Source organism: Geotrypetes seraphini, chromosome 14, assembly GCF_902459505.1.
Source record: "Geotrypetes seraphini chromosome 14, aGeoSer1.1, whole genome shotgun sequence".
Classification (NCBI taxonomy): Eukaryota; Metazoa; Chordata; class Amphibia; order Gymnophiona; family Dermophiidae; genus Geotrypetes; species Geotrypetes seraphini.
Window position 1 is genome coordinate 48,091,584 of NC_047097.1, and position 16,160 is coordinate 48,107,743.

General features: G+C 39.8%; 1 protein-coding gene across 13 annotated transcripts in view; it reads right to left on the reverse strand.

Annotated features, from left to right (window-relative positions):
- Nucleotides 1-16,160, reverse strand: part of TCF12 (transcription factor 12) — an 807,409-nt gene that overhangs the window by 70,833 nt on the left and 720,416 nt on the right. For 10 of the 13 annotated variants that reach the window (XM_033920038.1, XM_033920035.1, XM_033920037.1 and 7 more), the window contains 2 exons: nucleotides 6,099-6,172; nucleotides 5,141-5,212 (listed from right to left, as the gene is read on the reverse strand). In XM_033920038.1, coding sequence (XP_033775929.1) covers nucleotides 5,141-5,212; nucleotides 6,099-6,172 — 146 coding nt within the window. The remainder of the gene's footprint in view (nucleotides 1-5,140; nucleotides 5,213-6,098; nucleotides 6,173-16,160) is intronic. The other 3 variants (XM_033920040.1, XM_033920039.1, XM_033920048.1) reach the window with 1 other exon arrangement.

Consider the following 16,160-nt stretch of genomic DNA (forward strand, 5'->3'; position numbering starts at 1 on the left):
CCCCCCCAAACTCCCCCCCCCAAAAAAAAGTCTCTATAGTGACTGAAGAAAAACAGCCAGTTTAGTCTGTATTGCTGGAGTTGTGTTTAATGAGTGTGTGAGTATGTACTCTGTCATCACTGCATCTCACTACAGCAGCTCATAGAGTGCCCAAAAATTGGCACTGAAAAAAAAGCGTTATTCTATAAGCTGCACTTAAAAGTTAAGCGCAGTTTTAGAGAACCGTTTTTACACCTGAGAAAGGTGACTAGATTTGGACTTGGCCATGTGCACCAATGAAAATTTAGGTGCAGAGGCCCTAATTCTGTAACTATGTGCCTAAATGAAAGGATTGCCCCCGATCTGCCCATTCCCCGCCCATTTTTGACACAGGTATAAAATCTGAGTCTAATGTCAATAATTACTTGCTAAAATGCCAATTATTGGCACTAACTAGCAATTAAATTGTGCATGCAATTTTTGGCGCTTTTTATAGAATTAGGTGGAGAATGGTTTCACATTGAATGAATGAGGGTTTCTGCCATGCTACCTTATTTGCAAGTACTACTGTACCATCCCAATTCTGAACCCACTCTCATAAGACTGGGGGATACCAACCAATAACTAGTTTTTTGCTATTTTTTGTATGGACCTTCAGAATACAACCAGGCACAATATACTTCTGGTTGTTTCTAGCTCCATTGGTCCAACTTTTATTGAATTCATATAAAAAAGATTTTGTTTTTGTGCTTTTCTTCTTCTTATTCGCTAATTCTTTATTTGAATAACTATCATTAAGCTTTTAAAGTAATTCTTCATTGTAGTCGTCATCTTCCATTAGATCACAAAGCTAACGGCCTCTTTTACAAAGCTAAGCTGCGCTAACGGCCCCAAAGCCCATAGAGATTTAAATGGCTTCAGGGCTGTTGCCACGCGGCTCTGTATAAGAGGCCGTGATAGTTAAAAAAAAACCAAAACGATGAAGATAGAAACAACCAGAAGTATACTGTGCCTGGTTGTATTCTGAAGGTCCATAAAAAAATAGCAAAAAACTAGTTATTGGTTGGTATCCCCCAGTCTTATGAGACTGGGTACAGAATTGGGATGGTACACTAGTACTTGCACTGTGTGGTTTACAATTTTGTACTAGGTATAGTGGCCTGAAATTTGACCTAATTTGCATAGGCAGAACCTACAGTTTTGTGCTAAATTTTAGATTTATCGGCTGCCTTTATGAAGAGATTCGCTGAAAGTGGTACAATTTGATAGTGTTTCATTTGGATGCGATTATTTTATGTTTTACACACTGTATTTGTGACTTTGTAAGTATTGCTTGTGCACGTATCTATGCATTAACGCGCATATATATATCCTATATGCATCCAAAAATTTTTTTTCATTCATATAGGGCTAGATTCAGTAAATGGTGCTCAAAGATGAGCACCCATTATAGAACAGCACCGAGTGCCAATTTTGGCATCCAGATTTGGCATCAGCACTTACACCTTCTGAAACCCATGTAAAATATTGCACACAAATTTCAGGAATGTCCATGCAGTGCCCACCGCCCCTCCCCCCCAATTTGGGTTGTGCACTATGAGATTTGGGCACACACTGCTATAGAATCGCTCATAGCACATTCATATAATGCCGATTAGCACCTAATTTTGGGCGCAAATTGGTTATATGCATGTTACTTCTTATTACCAAAAATTACACTGGCTACCGATTGAGGCTAGAGCTTTATTCAAAGTCACATGGATTTGCTTCAAATCAATCTTCGGTATGTCCCCAGGTTACCTCGTTTCCCATTTCTCTTTAAATCACTCCAATAAGCCCACACTTAAAGTCCAGTTATTCACATGTCCTACTGTCAAATCGTGTCGGTTGAAGAGATTTCTCGAGAGAACTCTCTCTTTCCAGGCAGCCAAAATGAATGCCTGGTTTGGCAAAATCATGCCAGGAGTTTCATCCTATTATTTTTTTTTAGAAAACTATTAGACACACAACTATTTGACAAATTTGTAACCCAAGCTTCCTAATGCTTTTTAAATATAACATGTATTGTGTACATTCTAGAAATTGATGTATCTTTTTGAACTGTATATTCGCTGGATGTTCAGCCTTATGTGCTGTGAACCGCTTAGAACCATTTGTGGTCTGGCGGTATATAAGAATAAATTATTATTATTATCATTTCCCAATTTAGTTGGGTGCACATCTTGGATCAGTACCATATATAGAATCCAGTAAATAACATGCACAAAATACTTGAAAACTGCAAAAATCTTGTTTGAAACAAAGACTAATCTAATTTTGGCCATGCACACCTCTTTTGAGTAACTTTCTGCACAGCTCAGGAAGGCAGTTTAGAAATTCTTTGAAAAAAAAATGATGGGTCATTTATTTGGCCAATTGAATGAAAAGTAAATTGCAATTTCTTTTCTCATCATTTTATTAAGAGTAACAAATCTTGACAATTTTGTTTAGGTGCATTGTGATTAGTGTTATGACATTGTAGGTTAATGTGACAGATATCATATAATGTGATATACTGTTACGTAAACAAAGTAAAAAACAAAAAAAATCATGTACTGCAGTGGTATTTGGAAATGGGATGATAACCCTTCAAAGCAGTACGGATAAACAACTTCTGGGGCCACTTTCTCCCCATAAATGCGTCCCCACGGATAATTGTGGGAAACTATCTAGTGTCATTCTTTAGTGTCTTATCTCAACCTCCATCCTTCTACACCAGCATTCTTCAATGCAAGGCATGAGGTCAGTGGTTGTGCCCATTCAAACTGTGATTCTTTATTTGAGACAAGTATAGGACAGTTAAGCCATTGTGACATCACTGATGAGGTTACTCTTAGGCACTGGTGGAATGAGGCATTATGACATCACAATCTCAGCTCTGGAATGTTGATACTCTTTGGATTTCTGCCAGGTACTTGGATTGGTCACTATTAGAAACAGGATACTGGGCTAGATGAACCTTTGGTCTGTCTCAGTGTGGTCTTATGGTCTTATGTTCTTACCATCCTGTGTCATTCTTTAGTGTCTATCTCAACCTCAGTCCTTCTACACCAGCATTCTTTAATGCAAGGTTTGAGGGTCAGTGGTTGTGCCCATTCATACTCTGATTCTTCCCTCTCTCCTTTAGGAATGACATGGAGATGGTTTCCCGCGGTTATCTGCCAAATTCTGTCACCGTGTCACTCTCTCTGCAGTCAACACTGAATTAACACAGTCAAGAAAGTGACAAAATGGTTGCTCCCTATTTTTCTCTGCAGCATAAGGTTGTATGTTTGAAAGACTCCTGAACTATTTGGAAACTGCAACTGGTAGCTGGTCAGGCATAATCTTACGAGGAGGAGGAGGAAAATAGAGATCAGAGGCCATTTCCTTTGGATGCAATTCAATGTTGACTACATTTCAAGGGCAATTCTTGCGAGAAATGATGTGGCAGCTAAGTTAGTCTACTCTTAAAGATAATATGCAGAAATAAAACCAAACAAAAATCCAAGTGATCCCTTTTTTATTCTGCAACTGTGTCCCTTTGTGTGTAAATATAGCAAACAGTAGCACTTATGCACATAAGAGACCTACGTGCTATTTAATAAGGACATGCATTAAAACATGCAACTGCAGGGTGCATGTGTGTGGGTGGTGCATGGGCAGGACTCCTAGTTACAGCTACAGTTTACAGAATAGTGGGCATTATGCATGTCCTTGCCACATATGGATGGTTAGCTACATTGTGCCTATATATAAGTGGCACCAATATCACTTTATGCTAGAATTCTATAACAGATGCCTATTGGCTCTCACTGCACAGCAGAATCTGGGATGCACATTAAAAAAAAAAAATCAATAGAGCGAAGGACGCCTACAATGTAGGCCTTGTTCACATGTATACAGAGACATTTAGGCATGTCTACAGACGTCTAAGGCAGGTGTAGACATGGTTTACACTGGTAGTGGCCTTAGGCATCCTTAGGCATGCCTAGGCGCTTTCGTAAGCACGAGTCAGAAGCCTTAAATGTAGGCCTATAAAACATTGGCCTACATTTAACGCATCTGTAGAAGAAAATAGATGCGATTCTGGAAACAGCACCTACTAGTGACTGACACGGAGTAGGTGCCTGTTTTGCAGGCACCACTTCCAGAATCAGGCTCTAAAGGTGTAACTTTGTGGCCCACCCTTAAACTACACATCATCAAATTTAGGCGCCATTTTACAGAATAGCGTGTAACCAAAATATCAGCATTTAATGGCAAATTCTATAAGAAGCACCCAAAAGTTAGGCACCTATATAGGCACTGTTCAGCGCGATTGAAGTAAAATTGGGTGCTGTTTAGTGAATCATGCTGAGCGGCACCTATTTTGGAGGCGCCCATTATATAGGCCAGCTCTAGGCACAACTAAAAGTTAGGCGCCCACGTGAGCGCTTAAGCACACTTAAGAACAGTGATTCTGTAAGAAGGCGCCTAACTCGTAGCCACGCCTACGCCTAACATGCATAGCGTCTAAATTTTTAGAGGCGCCTTGTTACAGAATCGCGCTTTCTTGATAGGCGCCTATGTTTCAATAAGTGCTTAATTGAGCTTGTTGTTCAATTTAGATAGACGCCTATCTAGTTGGGCGCCTCTGAAAAAGGTGCCTAATTTTAGGTGCTGGTTACAGAATTTGGGCCTTACTTTCTCTGTGCATCTATACAAGTGTATACACTGATATTCTGATCACTTATGCGCATTTAAAATCTTTGCGCCTTTTTCATAAAATTACCCTCTTCAGGAATAACCGGTTAACGCATTCTTCCAATTTTGTTTCTATAGGAAACAGGTATAGCACATTTGGCCTTTATTTTCCAGTGGGGAGCCAGGGCATGGTTGGCCCTCCCTGTTTGTGGCATATTTTCATTTTCCGTGACTAGGGATTACCAGCGTTTCCTATGTAGACATTATATTGCCAATGTACTGTCGAGTAAACAGTGTGCTTCAAGCTAGAAAGCTCTACTCTGTGATCTATCGAAAGGCAAAATGACAGAGGTTAGGGATTTAGATCAAACGCTACCCTACCAGGCTATAATGAAAGATGTTTAAAGTGGAGTTAATGGATATATACAAAGAAGGCACCAGCTAAAGAAAATACTACCTCACAGACATCCTTTAAGAAGGACATCGCATCTTGCAAATGCTCGTGAAGTTGCTGCTCAACTCGATTTTTCTGGCAAAGTCAAGACAGAACAGGAAGCAAAGCACAGGTTAAGATTAATCCATAAAAGAGAGGAGGAAACGGCTGACAAGCATATCAGCTTAAAATGTTAGTTGAGTTAATGCAACAGAGGTTTGATTAAGATATGAAAAGGTTAAGCTCTGAACACTACAACTAGACAATGCTAGCAATAAGAATTAAGCATTTCTTCTACAGTATTTAATAGCACAATGTGAGGAAAAGCAGTTTCTAAATAAAAATTTCTGGTCAGATGGATAAAATTCTATTTTTGGAAACATTAACAGATATTAAAACAATTTGCTGAGCAATTCCTTTTTTTGGTAAGAAAGCAATATGTCGGTCACCGTAAAAAGAAATTCCTATTACTCTTCCTTTGCTACTTTTTACCTTCTCTAAGAAGGCAGTTTTCTCAAATGTATTCTATCCATAAAATTCACTGCCAACAACTTCCCCAAATTCCAAAGTTTTAAATACTTCATAACGGCTCACATACAATTTTACTTTTACTATTTAATTTGAACTGTAGAAAAAAAAAAAAAAAAAATCAATCAAAGGTTATGAAAGGAGTTACATCACTCTCTCAAGGAAAATACAGGGGAGATAAGAATTAGCCATGGATTTATGGAAGGATACCGAAATTTCATAGCAGTATTTCAGCACCAGCTGTCTTGGGAAACAGAAGACTGATACCAAAGGACAGATGGTGAAAGACACACCCTGTGTGTTTTATGTTCTACGATCAAACCACAGCATTTGTGAGCAAATAAATCATTTGTTATGCTATCTTTCTGTATTTCTTAACGATATGCAGGATTTATATAGAAATAAGTTAACAAGCAAAATAGAAGTACTGTTTAAAGACCAAAAGTCTTCTCACCAGAGAATGGAGTGAGTTTTCATAATTTGGAGATGAGGGGGTTTGTCCTCCTGCTCTTGACCACTGGCTGGCACCTGTCAAAAGATTAAGATGGGCATTCATAAACAAAACATTCTTTCAAAAGTTTTTTTTTTTTTTCAGTTTATTCACCCCAGGACAGGATTGGTTCTTTTTTCAGTGACGTTAGCTTGCTTATTTAGCAGGAGCTTTAACCCTTTCAGGACCAAGGGACATATTTGTCCCATAACTTTAAAATCCTATAAATTTTGATTGGGATAGTCTACAGTTCTAAATTTGATATGTACGGATTCCATATGATACTGCCTTTATGTAAACAAACTGGTTCCGACATTCATTCATTAGCGTCGTTGCTAGATTGACGAGAAGATTCACTTGCCACACTGTCCATAAGCCAGAAGTGTGATTTTTTTAAATAAAAATAATGATATTTCACAAAAAAAATCAATTTTTTGGCATCTGCAAGCCCTTTTTACCATAAAAATGTCGTCAAAACCACAAAAATTGGCCTACGATCCTTATGGTCCTGAAAGGGTTAAAAGTCAGGTGAAAACACTCAAAAAGTCAGGCACATGGTGGGGAAGAGTGTCGGGATGCATGGCACTTCCTCCCTCGCTGCTTCTATGGTCTTATATTGAAACTGTGCATTTGCCTAAAAATCCTTAGTACTTACTGTCCTAAATTACCTTTCATGGGACCTATTGATAGAACAGTAACTGCTGCTTGGTACATTTTTCTGTTATATATTTCTAAGGTAGAAAATATGCAACTCGACAGAAAAAGAGGAGCCTTCCTTTGCCCAGCACAACGAGAAGTACACTTTCGGTTCTCACTGAGAGTTCCTTGACAAGTTTCTTTAGAAGTTTGGCTGTCAGTACGTTCCTAAACGTCTTTTTCAAGTCTACCTGAAATAGAAATACCACTGTAATATCCTGTTATCAGCTTGGTATGTCCCCTGAGGAAGGCAGTGTCCTGCCAAAACCAGGATCCTAGTTGGGACTTCCCATAGGAACGTTCAATAAAATCCCTTGTGTTGTATTGTGACATCGGCTTTGCCTTTCTTTTGCTTTGCTTAAGGTCGAAAATATGCAAGTCAGCATTAGATCATGCCAAGATTTTTTTGTACCTGTTTGATTCGTTTGCTTCTATAACAAGGGTTGCTCAACCCAGTCCTCAAGGCACACTGGGCCAGTCAGGTTTTCAGCATACCCACAATGACAAACATGAGATAGATTTGTATTGAATGGAAGTAGTACATGAAAATTTATCTTATGCATATTCACTGTGGATATCAAGAAAACATGACTGGATCGGTGTCCCGAGGACTGGGTAGAAAGCCCCTGCTCTATAATAATGTTACTATAGATACCAATCACAGAAGGGATGACTGTCTATTACGAGGCTCGCTGGAGGTAAAGGAGAACCTCACAGACTATCAGCAATCGTCCTGGAAAGATGAAAGCAGGTATGGGAAGGAACTTGTTCATTTAAGGAAATCATTAATCAAGACATAATTATATGTTTTCCTACAGCTTAGCTGTTTTAATATTAACAGAGAAAGGAAGGGGGGAAAAAAACCTCTTGGTAATATTTAGCTAAATATAATATAGCTAATGCAAAAACACTCGAGTTTGAGCACTTTGATGGATCTTGGCTTCCATGAAAACAAGCGTGGTACACAGAAGCAAACTAGCATTTGTTGTTTGCTTGTAAACATTGCTTCAATACGAGCTTCTCCAACTGGGTGACTCGAGGTTGAAAATAATGTTCTGTGTATCGTTATGGGGCTTGGTAAACACTTTCACGGTTTTCCTCATATGTTTGTCTAAAATGGGGAGAGTGTGGCGCAGTGGTTAAAAGCTACAGCCTCAGCATCCTGAGGTTGTGGGTTCAAATCCACGCTGTTCCTCGTGACCCTGGGCAAGTCACTTAATCTCCCAATTGCCCCGGGTACATTAGATAGATTATATGAGCCCGCCATGACAGAGAGAGAGAAAAAATGCTTGAGTACCTGAATAAATTTATGAGAACAGTATAGAAAATTAAATAAACAAACAGTGTGAAAAGTTTCAGCCTCTGATAAACAGAGTTGGCATTGTGATGTCATAATGCCTCAATCGACCAATGCCTAAGAGCCAACCTCATCAGTGATGTCACAATGTACTATACTTGGCTCACTTTTACTACATTTTGATTTCTAGAAAGGCACAGTGGTTAAAGCTACAGCCTCAGCACCCTAGGGTTGTGGATTCAAACCCATGCTGCTCCCTGTGACCCTGGGCAAGTCACTTAATCCCCACATTGCCCTAGATACATTAGATAGATTGTGAGCCCACTGGGACAGACAAAGTAAAACGAACTTATTGCACTTCTTCGAAGGGATCAACAAACGGATGGACAAAGGAGACCCCATAGACATCATATATCTAGATTTCCAAAAAGCCTTTGACAAGGTGCCCCATGAACGTCTACTCCGGAAACTGAAGAACCATGGGGTGGAAGGAGACGTATATAGATGGATCAGAAACTGGTTGGAGGGTAGAAAACAAAGGGAAGGAGTAAAGGGTCACTACTCCGACTGGAGGAGGGTCACGAGTGGTGTCCCGCAGGGCTCGGTGCTCGGGCCGCTGCTATTTAATATCTTCATAAATGATCTAGAAACAGGGACGAAGTGCGAGATAATAAAATTTGCGGACCACACCAAACTATTTAATGGAGCTCGGACTACAGAGGACTGTGAAAAGTTGCAAAGGGACTTGAACAAATTAGAAGAATGGGCGGCGAAATGGCAGATGAAGTTCAACATTGAGAAATGTAAAGTATTACATGTGGGGAGCAGAAACTCAAGGTACAACTATACAATGGGAGGGATGTTATTGAATAAGAGTACCCAGGAAAGGGACTTGGGGGTAATGGTGGACATGACAATGAAGCCGTCGGCACAGTGTGCAGCGGCCACTAAGAGAGCAAATAGAATGCTTGGTATAATCAAAAAGGGTATTACAGCCAGAACGAAAGAGGTTATCCTGCCGTTGTATCGGGCGATGGTGCGCCCGCATTTGGAGTACTGCGTCCAATATTGGTCGCCGTATCTTAAGAAGGATATGGCGTTAGTCGAGAGGGTTCAAAGGAGAGCAACACGTCTGATAATAGGTATGGAAAACCTGTCATATTCTGAGAGATTGGAGAAGCTGGGTCTCTTTTCCCTGGAGAAGAGGAGACTTAGAGGGGATATGATAGAGACTTACAAGATCATGAAGGGCATAGAGAGAGTAGAGAGGGACAGATTCTTCAAACTTTCGAAAAATAAGAGAACAAGAGGGCATTCGGAAAAGTTGAAAGGGGACAGATTCAAAACAAATGCTAGGAAGTTCTTCTTTACCCAACGTGTGGTGGACACCTGGAATGCGCTTCCAGAGGACGTTATAAGGCAGAGTACGGTACTGGGGTTCAAGAAAGGATTGGACAAATTCCTACTGGAAATGGGGATAGAGGGGTATAGATAGAAGATTACTGCACAGGTCCTGGACCTGTTGGGCCGCCGCGTGAGCGGACTGCTGGGCACGATGGACCTCGGGTCTGACCCAGCAGAGGCATTTCTTATGTTCTTATGCTTGAGTACCTGAATAAATTCATGTAAACCGTTCTGAGCTCCCTGGGGAGAATGGTATAGAAAATGGAATAAACAAATAAATAAATATTAGTCACACTGTAGAAGTACAGCACTTCACTTTCATGTGCTCTTCCAGTGTAACGTTAAAAGAGACTGCTCATTTCATTCTGAAGCCTCTCTGTGCTGATTCTGCTTGTTGCATTGATGAAGTTATTAGCAGTTATGAGAATTGGATCCATCTGCTATCTCTGATATACAAATTAAGTTAAATTACTACACATATTTCATTTTAGCTCAACAAACAGTTCAGTACAGCTGTGTGGAAAAACAGTAATTATATTCACATTTGCCACACAGTTAATCTGTTCATTAGAAAAAGTCTTATGTATCCAAATAGAATACTTCTAATAACTAGATAAAATGTAAAAATACTTAATTAACTACAAATTATAGCACTGAGAGAGAATATTTTAAACTCAAGCAGAAGTGTACCTTTTTAAAACCAACAATACATCTTCCCAAGGATAAACACAAGCATATGAATACCTGTGTCCGTAAGATACTTTCTACTTAATCTTATAACATGTAATAAAGCAATTATATTAACAATCAGAAAATACAAACTGACACCACTGTTCATTATGGAAATGTCTCATAGGCCTCCTTCTTCAATTAGAGGTCTGAGCAGAGAAAATTAGGAACTTCATAACAATTAACTTGGCTCCATGTGACATGAAAATTCCTCTCTGAAATACGAGTTCCTTGCAGCACAACTATACAGATTCAAAGAATAGTTTGAGTGTCCTATAAGAACATGAGTTGCCTTACTGGGACAGACTGAAGGTCCATCAAGCCCAGAATCCTATTTCCAACAGTGGCCAATCCAGGTCACAAGTACGCAGCAAGATCCCAAATTTTTTTAAAAAAAGATTATATGCTGCTTATCCTAGGAAGAAGCAATGGATTTTCCCAAGTTCATCTTAATAATGACTTATGGATTTTAGGAAATTGTCCAAAACTTTTTTAAACCCTGCTAAGCTAACTGCTTTCACCACCTTCTCTAGCAACAAATTCCAGAGTTTAATTACACACAGAGTGAAGAAACATTTTCTCTGTTTTGTTTTAAATCTACTACTTAGTTGCTTCATTGAATGCCCCTTAATCCTAGTATTTTTGAAAAGATAAACAAGCAATTCACATCTACCCATTCCACTCCACTCAGTATTTTATAGACCTCTATTATATCTCCCCTGAGCTGTCTCTTTTCCAGGCTGAAGAGCCCCATCCCCTTTATCATTTTCATTGTCCTTCTCTGTACTTTTTCAATACTACTATATCTTTTTTGAGATGCAACGACCAGAACTGCACATAGTATTTGAAGTGCAGCCGCATCACAAGGGCATTATAACATTCTCTTTTTTGTTTTCCATTCCTTGCCTAATTCCTAACATTCTATTTGCTTTCCTAGCTGTCTCTGTACACTTGGTTGAGGGTTTCAAAGTATCATCAACGATGACACCTACATCCTTTTCTAGATGATGACTCTTAATGTTTGGCTTCCTCTTTCCCACAGGCATTATTTTGCACTTGTTGACTTTAATCGTCATCTGCCATTTTGACGTTCAGTCTCCCAGTATCACAAGGTCCTCTTGCAATTTAACAACTTTGAACAACTTTGTATCATCAGCAAATTTAATTATCTCGCTAGTTATTGCCTTGTCTAGATCAGTGGTTCCCAACCTTGTCCTGGAGGACCACCAGGCCAATCGGATTTTCAGGATAGCCCTAATGAATATACATGGAGCAGATCATCTGCATGCCTTTCACTTCCATTATATGCAAATTTCTCTCATTCATATTCATTAGGGCTAGCCTGAAAACCTGATTGGCCTGGTGGTCCTTCAGGACAGGGTTGAGAACCACTGGTCTAGATCACTGATAAATTTGTTAATGAGCAGCGGTCCCAGCACAGATCCCTGGGAAACTTCAATATTTACCCTTCTCCACTGAGAATACTGACTTCTTAATCCATAACAGGCCATTACCTCCTATCCCATGACTTTCTCAATCCCTCAGAAGTCTTTTATGATGTACTTTGTGAAATGGCTTTTGAAAATCCAGATACACAATATTGACAAGTTCATCTTTATTCATACATTTATTTGCTCCTTCAAGAAATGTAGCAGAATGGTAAGGCAAGGCACGATTTCCCTTGACCAAATCCATGTTAGCTTTGTCTCATTAAATCCATGCTTATTCACATGCTCTGTAATGTTGTTCTTTATAACAGTCTTTCCTATTTTGCCCGGCACCGACCTCAGACTCACCAGAGTATAATTTTCCGGATCACCTCTGGAACCCTTTTTAAAAACTGGTGTAAGATTGGCCACTCTTCTGGTACCATACAGGATTTTAAAAGAAATTACAAATGACTTAACAATAGCTCTGCAAGTTCATTTCTCAATTCTATCAGTACTATGTGATGTATTCTATCTGGTCCAGGCAATTTGCTGCTCTTCAGTTTGTCAAATTGCCCCATTACATTTTCCAGTGTTACAGAGATTTGTTTCAGTTCCTCTGACTCATCAGTACTGAATACCATTTCTATCGCCAGTATCTCCCCTGCATCTTCCTTGGTGAAGACTGAAACAAAGAATTAATTTCATATCTCCACTTTGGTCTTGTTTTTCCTGAACACTCTTTTTATTCCTCGGTCATCTAGTGGTCCAAATGATTCTTTTCCAGGCTTCTTGCTTCTAATATACCTAAAAAGGTTTTTACTGTGTGGTTTTACACTAGAGTAGACACACCTGATGGTGTGGAAAACATGAGGAAGGACCTAGTAAAGCTTGAGGAATGGTCTGAAATTTGGCAGCTAAGATTTAATGCTAAGCAATGCAAGGTCATGGATTTGGGCTGCAGAAATCCAAAGGAATGGTACAATTTAGGGGGCTAAAAAACTTTTGTGCATGAAAGAGGAGCAGGATTTGGGTGTGATAATATGTGATCATCTTAAGATGACCAAACAAGTTGAAAAGGTGACTGCGAAAGCTAGAAAGATGCTAGGGTACATAGAAAGAGGAATAGCCAGTTGGAAAAAAGGACGTATTGATGCCCCTATACAAGATTCAGGTGAGACCTCATTTAGAATATGGTGCACTTTCAAAAAGAAATAAACAGAATGGAGTCAGTTCAAGGGAAGGCAACTAAAATAGTTGATGGTCTATGTCATACAGCATATGGGGACAGACTTCTAAATAGGAAGACTTTGGAGGAAAGGCAGGAAAAAGGAGATATGATACAGATGATTAAATACCTATGTGACATAAATACACAAGAGGCAAGTCTCATGTATTTATGTCACATAGGTATTTAATATCTCTATATCTCCTCTCGTCCGCCTTTCATTTGAAAGGAATCCCCAGAGCGAGAGGGCATAGAATGAGGTTAAGAGGTGATAGGCTCAGGAGTTATCTAAGGAAATACTTTCTTATAGAAAGGGTGGTATATGCGTGGAATAGGCTCCCGGTAGAGGAGACGAAGACTATTTAAATTCAATAAAGTGTGAGAAAGGTACATGGGATCTCTTATGGAGAGGAGGAGATAGTGGATGCTGAGGATGGGCCATTTGACCTTCATCTGCCATCATGTCTCTATGTTAACAAAAGTCTTTCTATGTTTGCCAAATGGCTGTCAGAGCCTAAATTGATTCTTAATCCAGAGAAATCTGAAGCCCTTTGACTTTCAAGTGATTGCTCACCTACTATACTCATCCCAATGAAATAGCGGACTCTTATCCTATTTAAGGATACTCTTTTTTCCCTAGTTTTAACTTTCAATTGAACGCTCTGTTTTTAGCCACATATCGCTAAATATATTGCTGCACCATAGGGAAATGCTGCTCTGATTTTACTGGGACTGTATGTTTTCCCATTTCCTTCTGGGTTCAATGCTTTCGAAATCAGAATCTTTTTGGAAGTTTTATTGGTCTATTTCAGTCTCCTTTCCTTCCTCTACCCTGGTCTTTTTATTTCTGTGGTTTTTATTGTGTGTTTTCTCTGTCTGCACAATCCTCTCAACTCTTGTAAACTGCTGAGACGGCGACAAATAGCAGTATAGCAAATGTGACAAATGTGAATAAATAAGCCACAGAAACAGCTCCTACTCGGGGGCAGACATACATGTTAGTGTGTCAACTATGGGGATCATAATCAAAACTTTAAAACGTCCAAAAACCTGCCTAAGTCGGCACTTGGATGTCCTTAAAGCAGAGACGGCAAAGTGCTGATAATTGAAACAAACTTTCTGAACATGCAGCAGCACTTCTAAGCTGCTGTGCGTCCAGAGCTCAAAGGGGTGTGTTGGGAGGTGTGCTATGGGCGGGCTTCCACCTGGACATCCTGAAGCAATAATCGAAGCACTTCCATGACATCCTAGGCGAAATTTATACGCTGGGACTTAGACCAAAGTAAAACAGGTCTAAGTGCCCCAATCAGGGTCTTAGGCCCCTCCCACTGCATCCCAAGATGTAATGAGAGGAGGAAGGCCTGTTATTTGCAGCATGTGTCCCTATAGGCAGGAGGGTGTGGGTTTCCCTCCTGCCGATTTTGCAGCGCAAGGTACAGGGGTATCAGGTGATGTGGGGGGGGGGGGGGGCGCTGTTGCCTGAAGTTGGGTGGTATCCGGTGAAGTGGGGGCTGTTGTCTGATGTCGGGGGTGTCCAGTGATATGTGAGGGGGATGATGTCTGATGTCAGGGGTATCTGTTGATTGGGGGGGGGACAGGAATGTTGAGAGATGTGAGGGTGATGTGGGGGGGGGGGGGAGGGCTCCAGCTGATCCTGACAGGGGGAATCCCCTTCAGCTGAGATGGCAGGAATCCCCAAAACCGGCTCAGCTAAAGGGGATTTTTCTGTCCTGATTAGACAAGGTAGTTGGGTGTGTCAGCAAAACTTGCTTTTGTGCATTTTTCAGGTGGACATTTTTATTTTTGAAAATGGCCAAAAAAGGTAGATGTCCTAAGGACCAAAAAACTTATGCCTGGCCATTTTCAAAAATAAAAGATAGCCATCCGGCAGCTTTGAAAATGGACATTTTTTTTCTCCTGGGTTTGTGGATGTCCTGCCCAAAACGTCCAACCTTAGACTTATACAGCCTATCGAAAATGCCTCTCCACATGTGTAAAGTATAATTCTGTCTGCGCTCTGCTCAAATGCCTCCCCTGAAGTTTCAAGTTTTATTAATTTTAATATATCGACCATCGACATGCATCTAGCCGGTTTACAATACTAAAAAATGAGAGGTTAAAATAATTATTATAGGTGGGGGAAAGAGTGAACATTAAAAAGACAAATTACAAATACAGAAGGGGAGGGGGGAGTCAATAATTACATCATTAAAAACAAAATTAAAAAAGAAAGAAAAAAAGGGAAGAGGGGGAGGATATGACATCAGGCGAGGGGATCGTTTCTTAAAAGCGGTTAATGTTAAATTTTGCTAGCTATTGAAGAGGAAATATTTAAAGGCTATGGTATGCATCTTGAAATAAGAACATTTTTAGTTTAATCTTGAATTTGTCGAGAGAATTTTCAAGGCAGAGTTGAGGTGGCACGAAGTTCCATAAGGTTGGAGCGACAATGGAAAAGTTAGTTTTTCTAGTGTAGCAGAATTCTTTGATGGAAAGGATGGTCAATAAATTCTGATCAGCTGATCTAAGGGTCCGGGAAGGACAAAAAGGGATGATGAGTTTATCAAGAAAAGATGGGAGGTGCGAAAGTTTGATTTTGAAGACCAGCCTACTCTCAAGTTGTTTACAAATACTCGAATTGCACCATGTGTACTTTCATACCTAAGCTAATTTTTCAAAAAGCCTTCTACACACGAAAAAAAAGTTTTGAAAATTATCTCCTTAAAGCCCAAATTAAAAAAAAAAAACCCTGCTTATGGGTATTTGTACTTTAAATCTAAGGGAAAAGTATTAAAAGCCAGATAAGTAAAAGGAATCTGTATAGTGATGTAAATGGCTCAACACATCATCCCTCTTATCTTCAGTGATTACTGAAAATATGAAGTCTGTGCGATTACCTTGTGGTTGCTCCAAGGGCCAAATTTTACTGTACTTGTGCTATAAGACTTTGGGGAACTGTGTGCAGCAAAGAACAACTTGCATCCTCGGTTTCACCTTTCGAATCAGCTTTTATCAGGGAAGGCATGACCTCCACCTCTTCTGCCTTTTAAGAGTAGACACAAAGTTCTCAGAGTTAAGTTATATCTTTCTGGATAGTGGATACTATGTTCTCATACCACAGCAAACACTCCAAAATAAAGAGTAAGACACTACTGAACTAATGGCTAGGTCATATCCAGCGACCCTCTGATTTTAGCAGAATAATTCACACTTAAAATTTCTGGCACATCGTGGGAGTGTGTGGT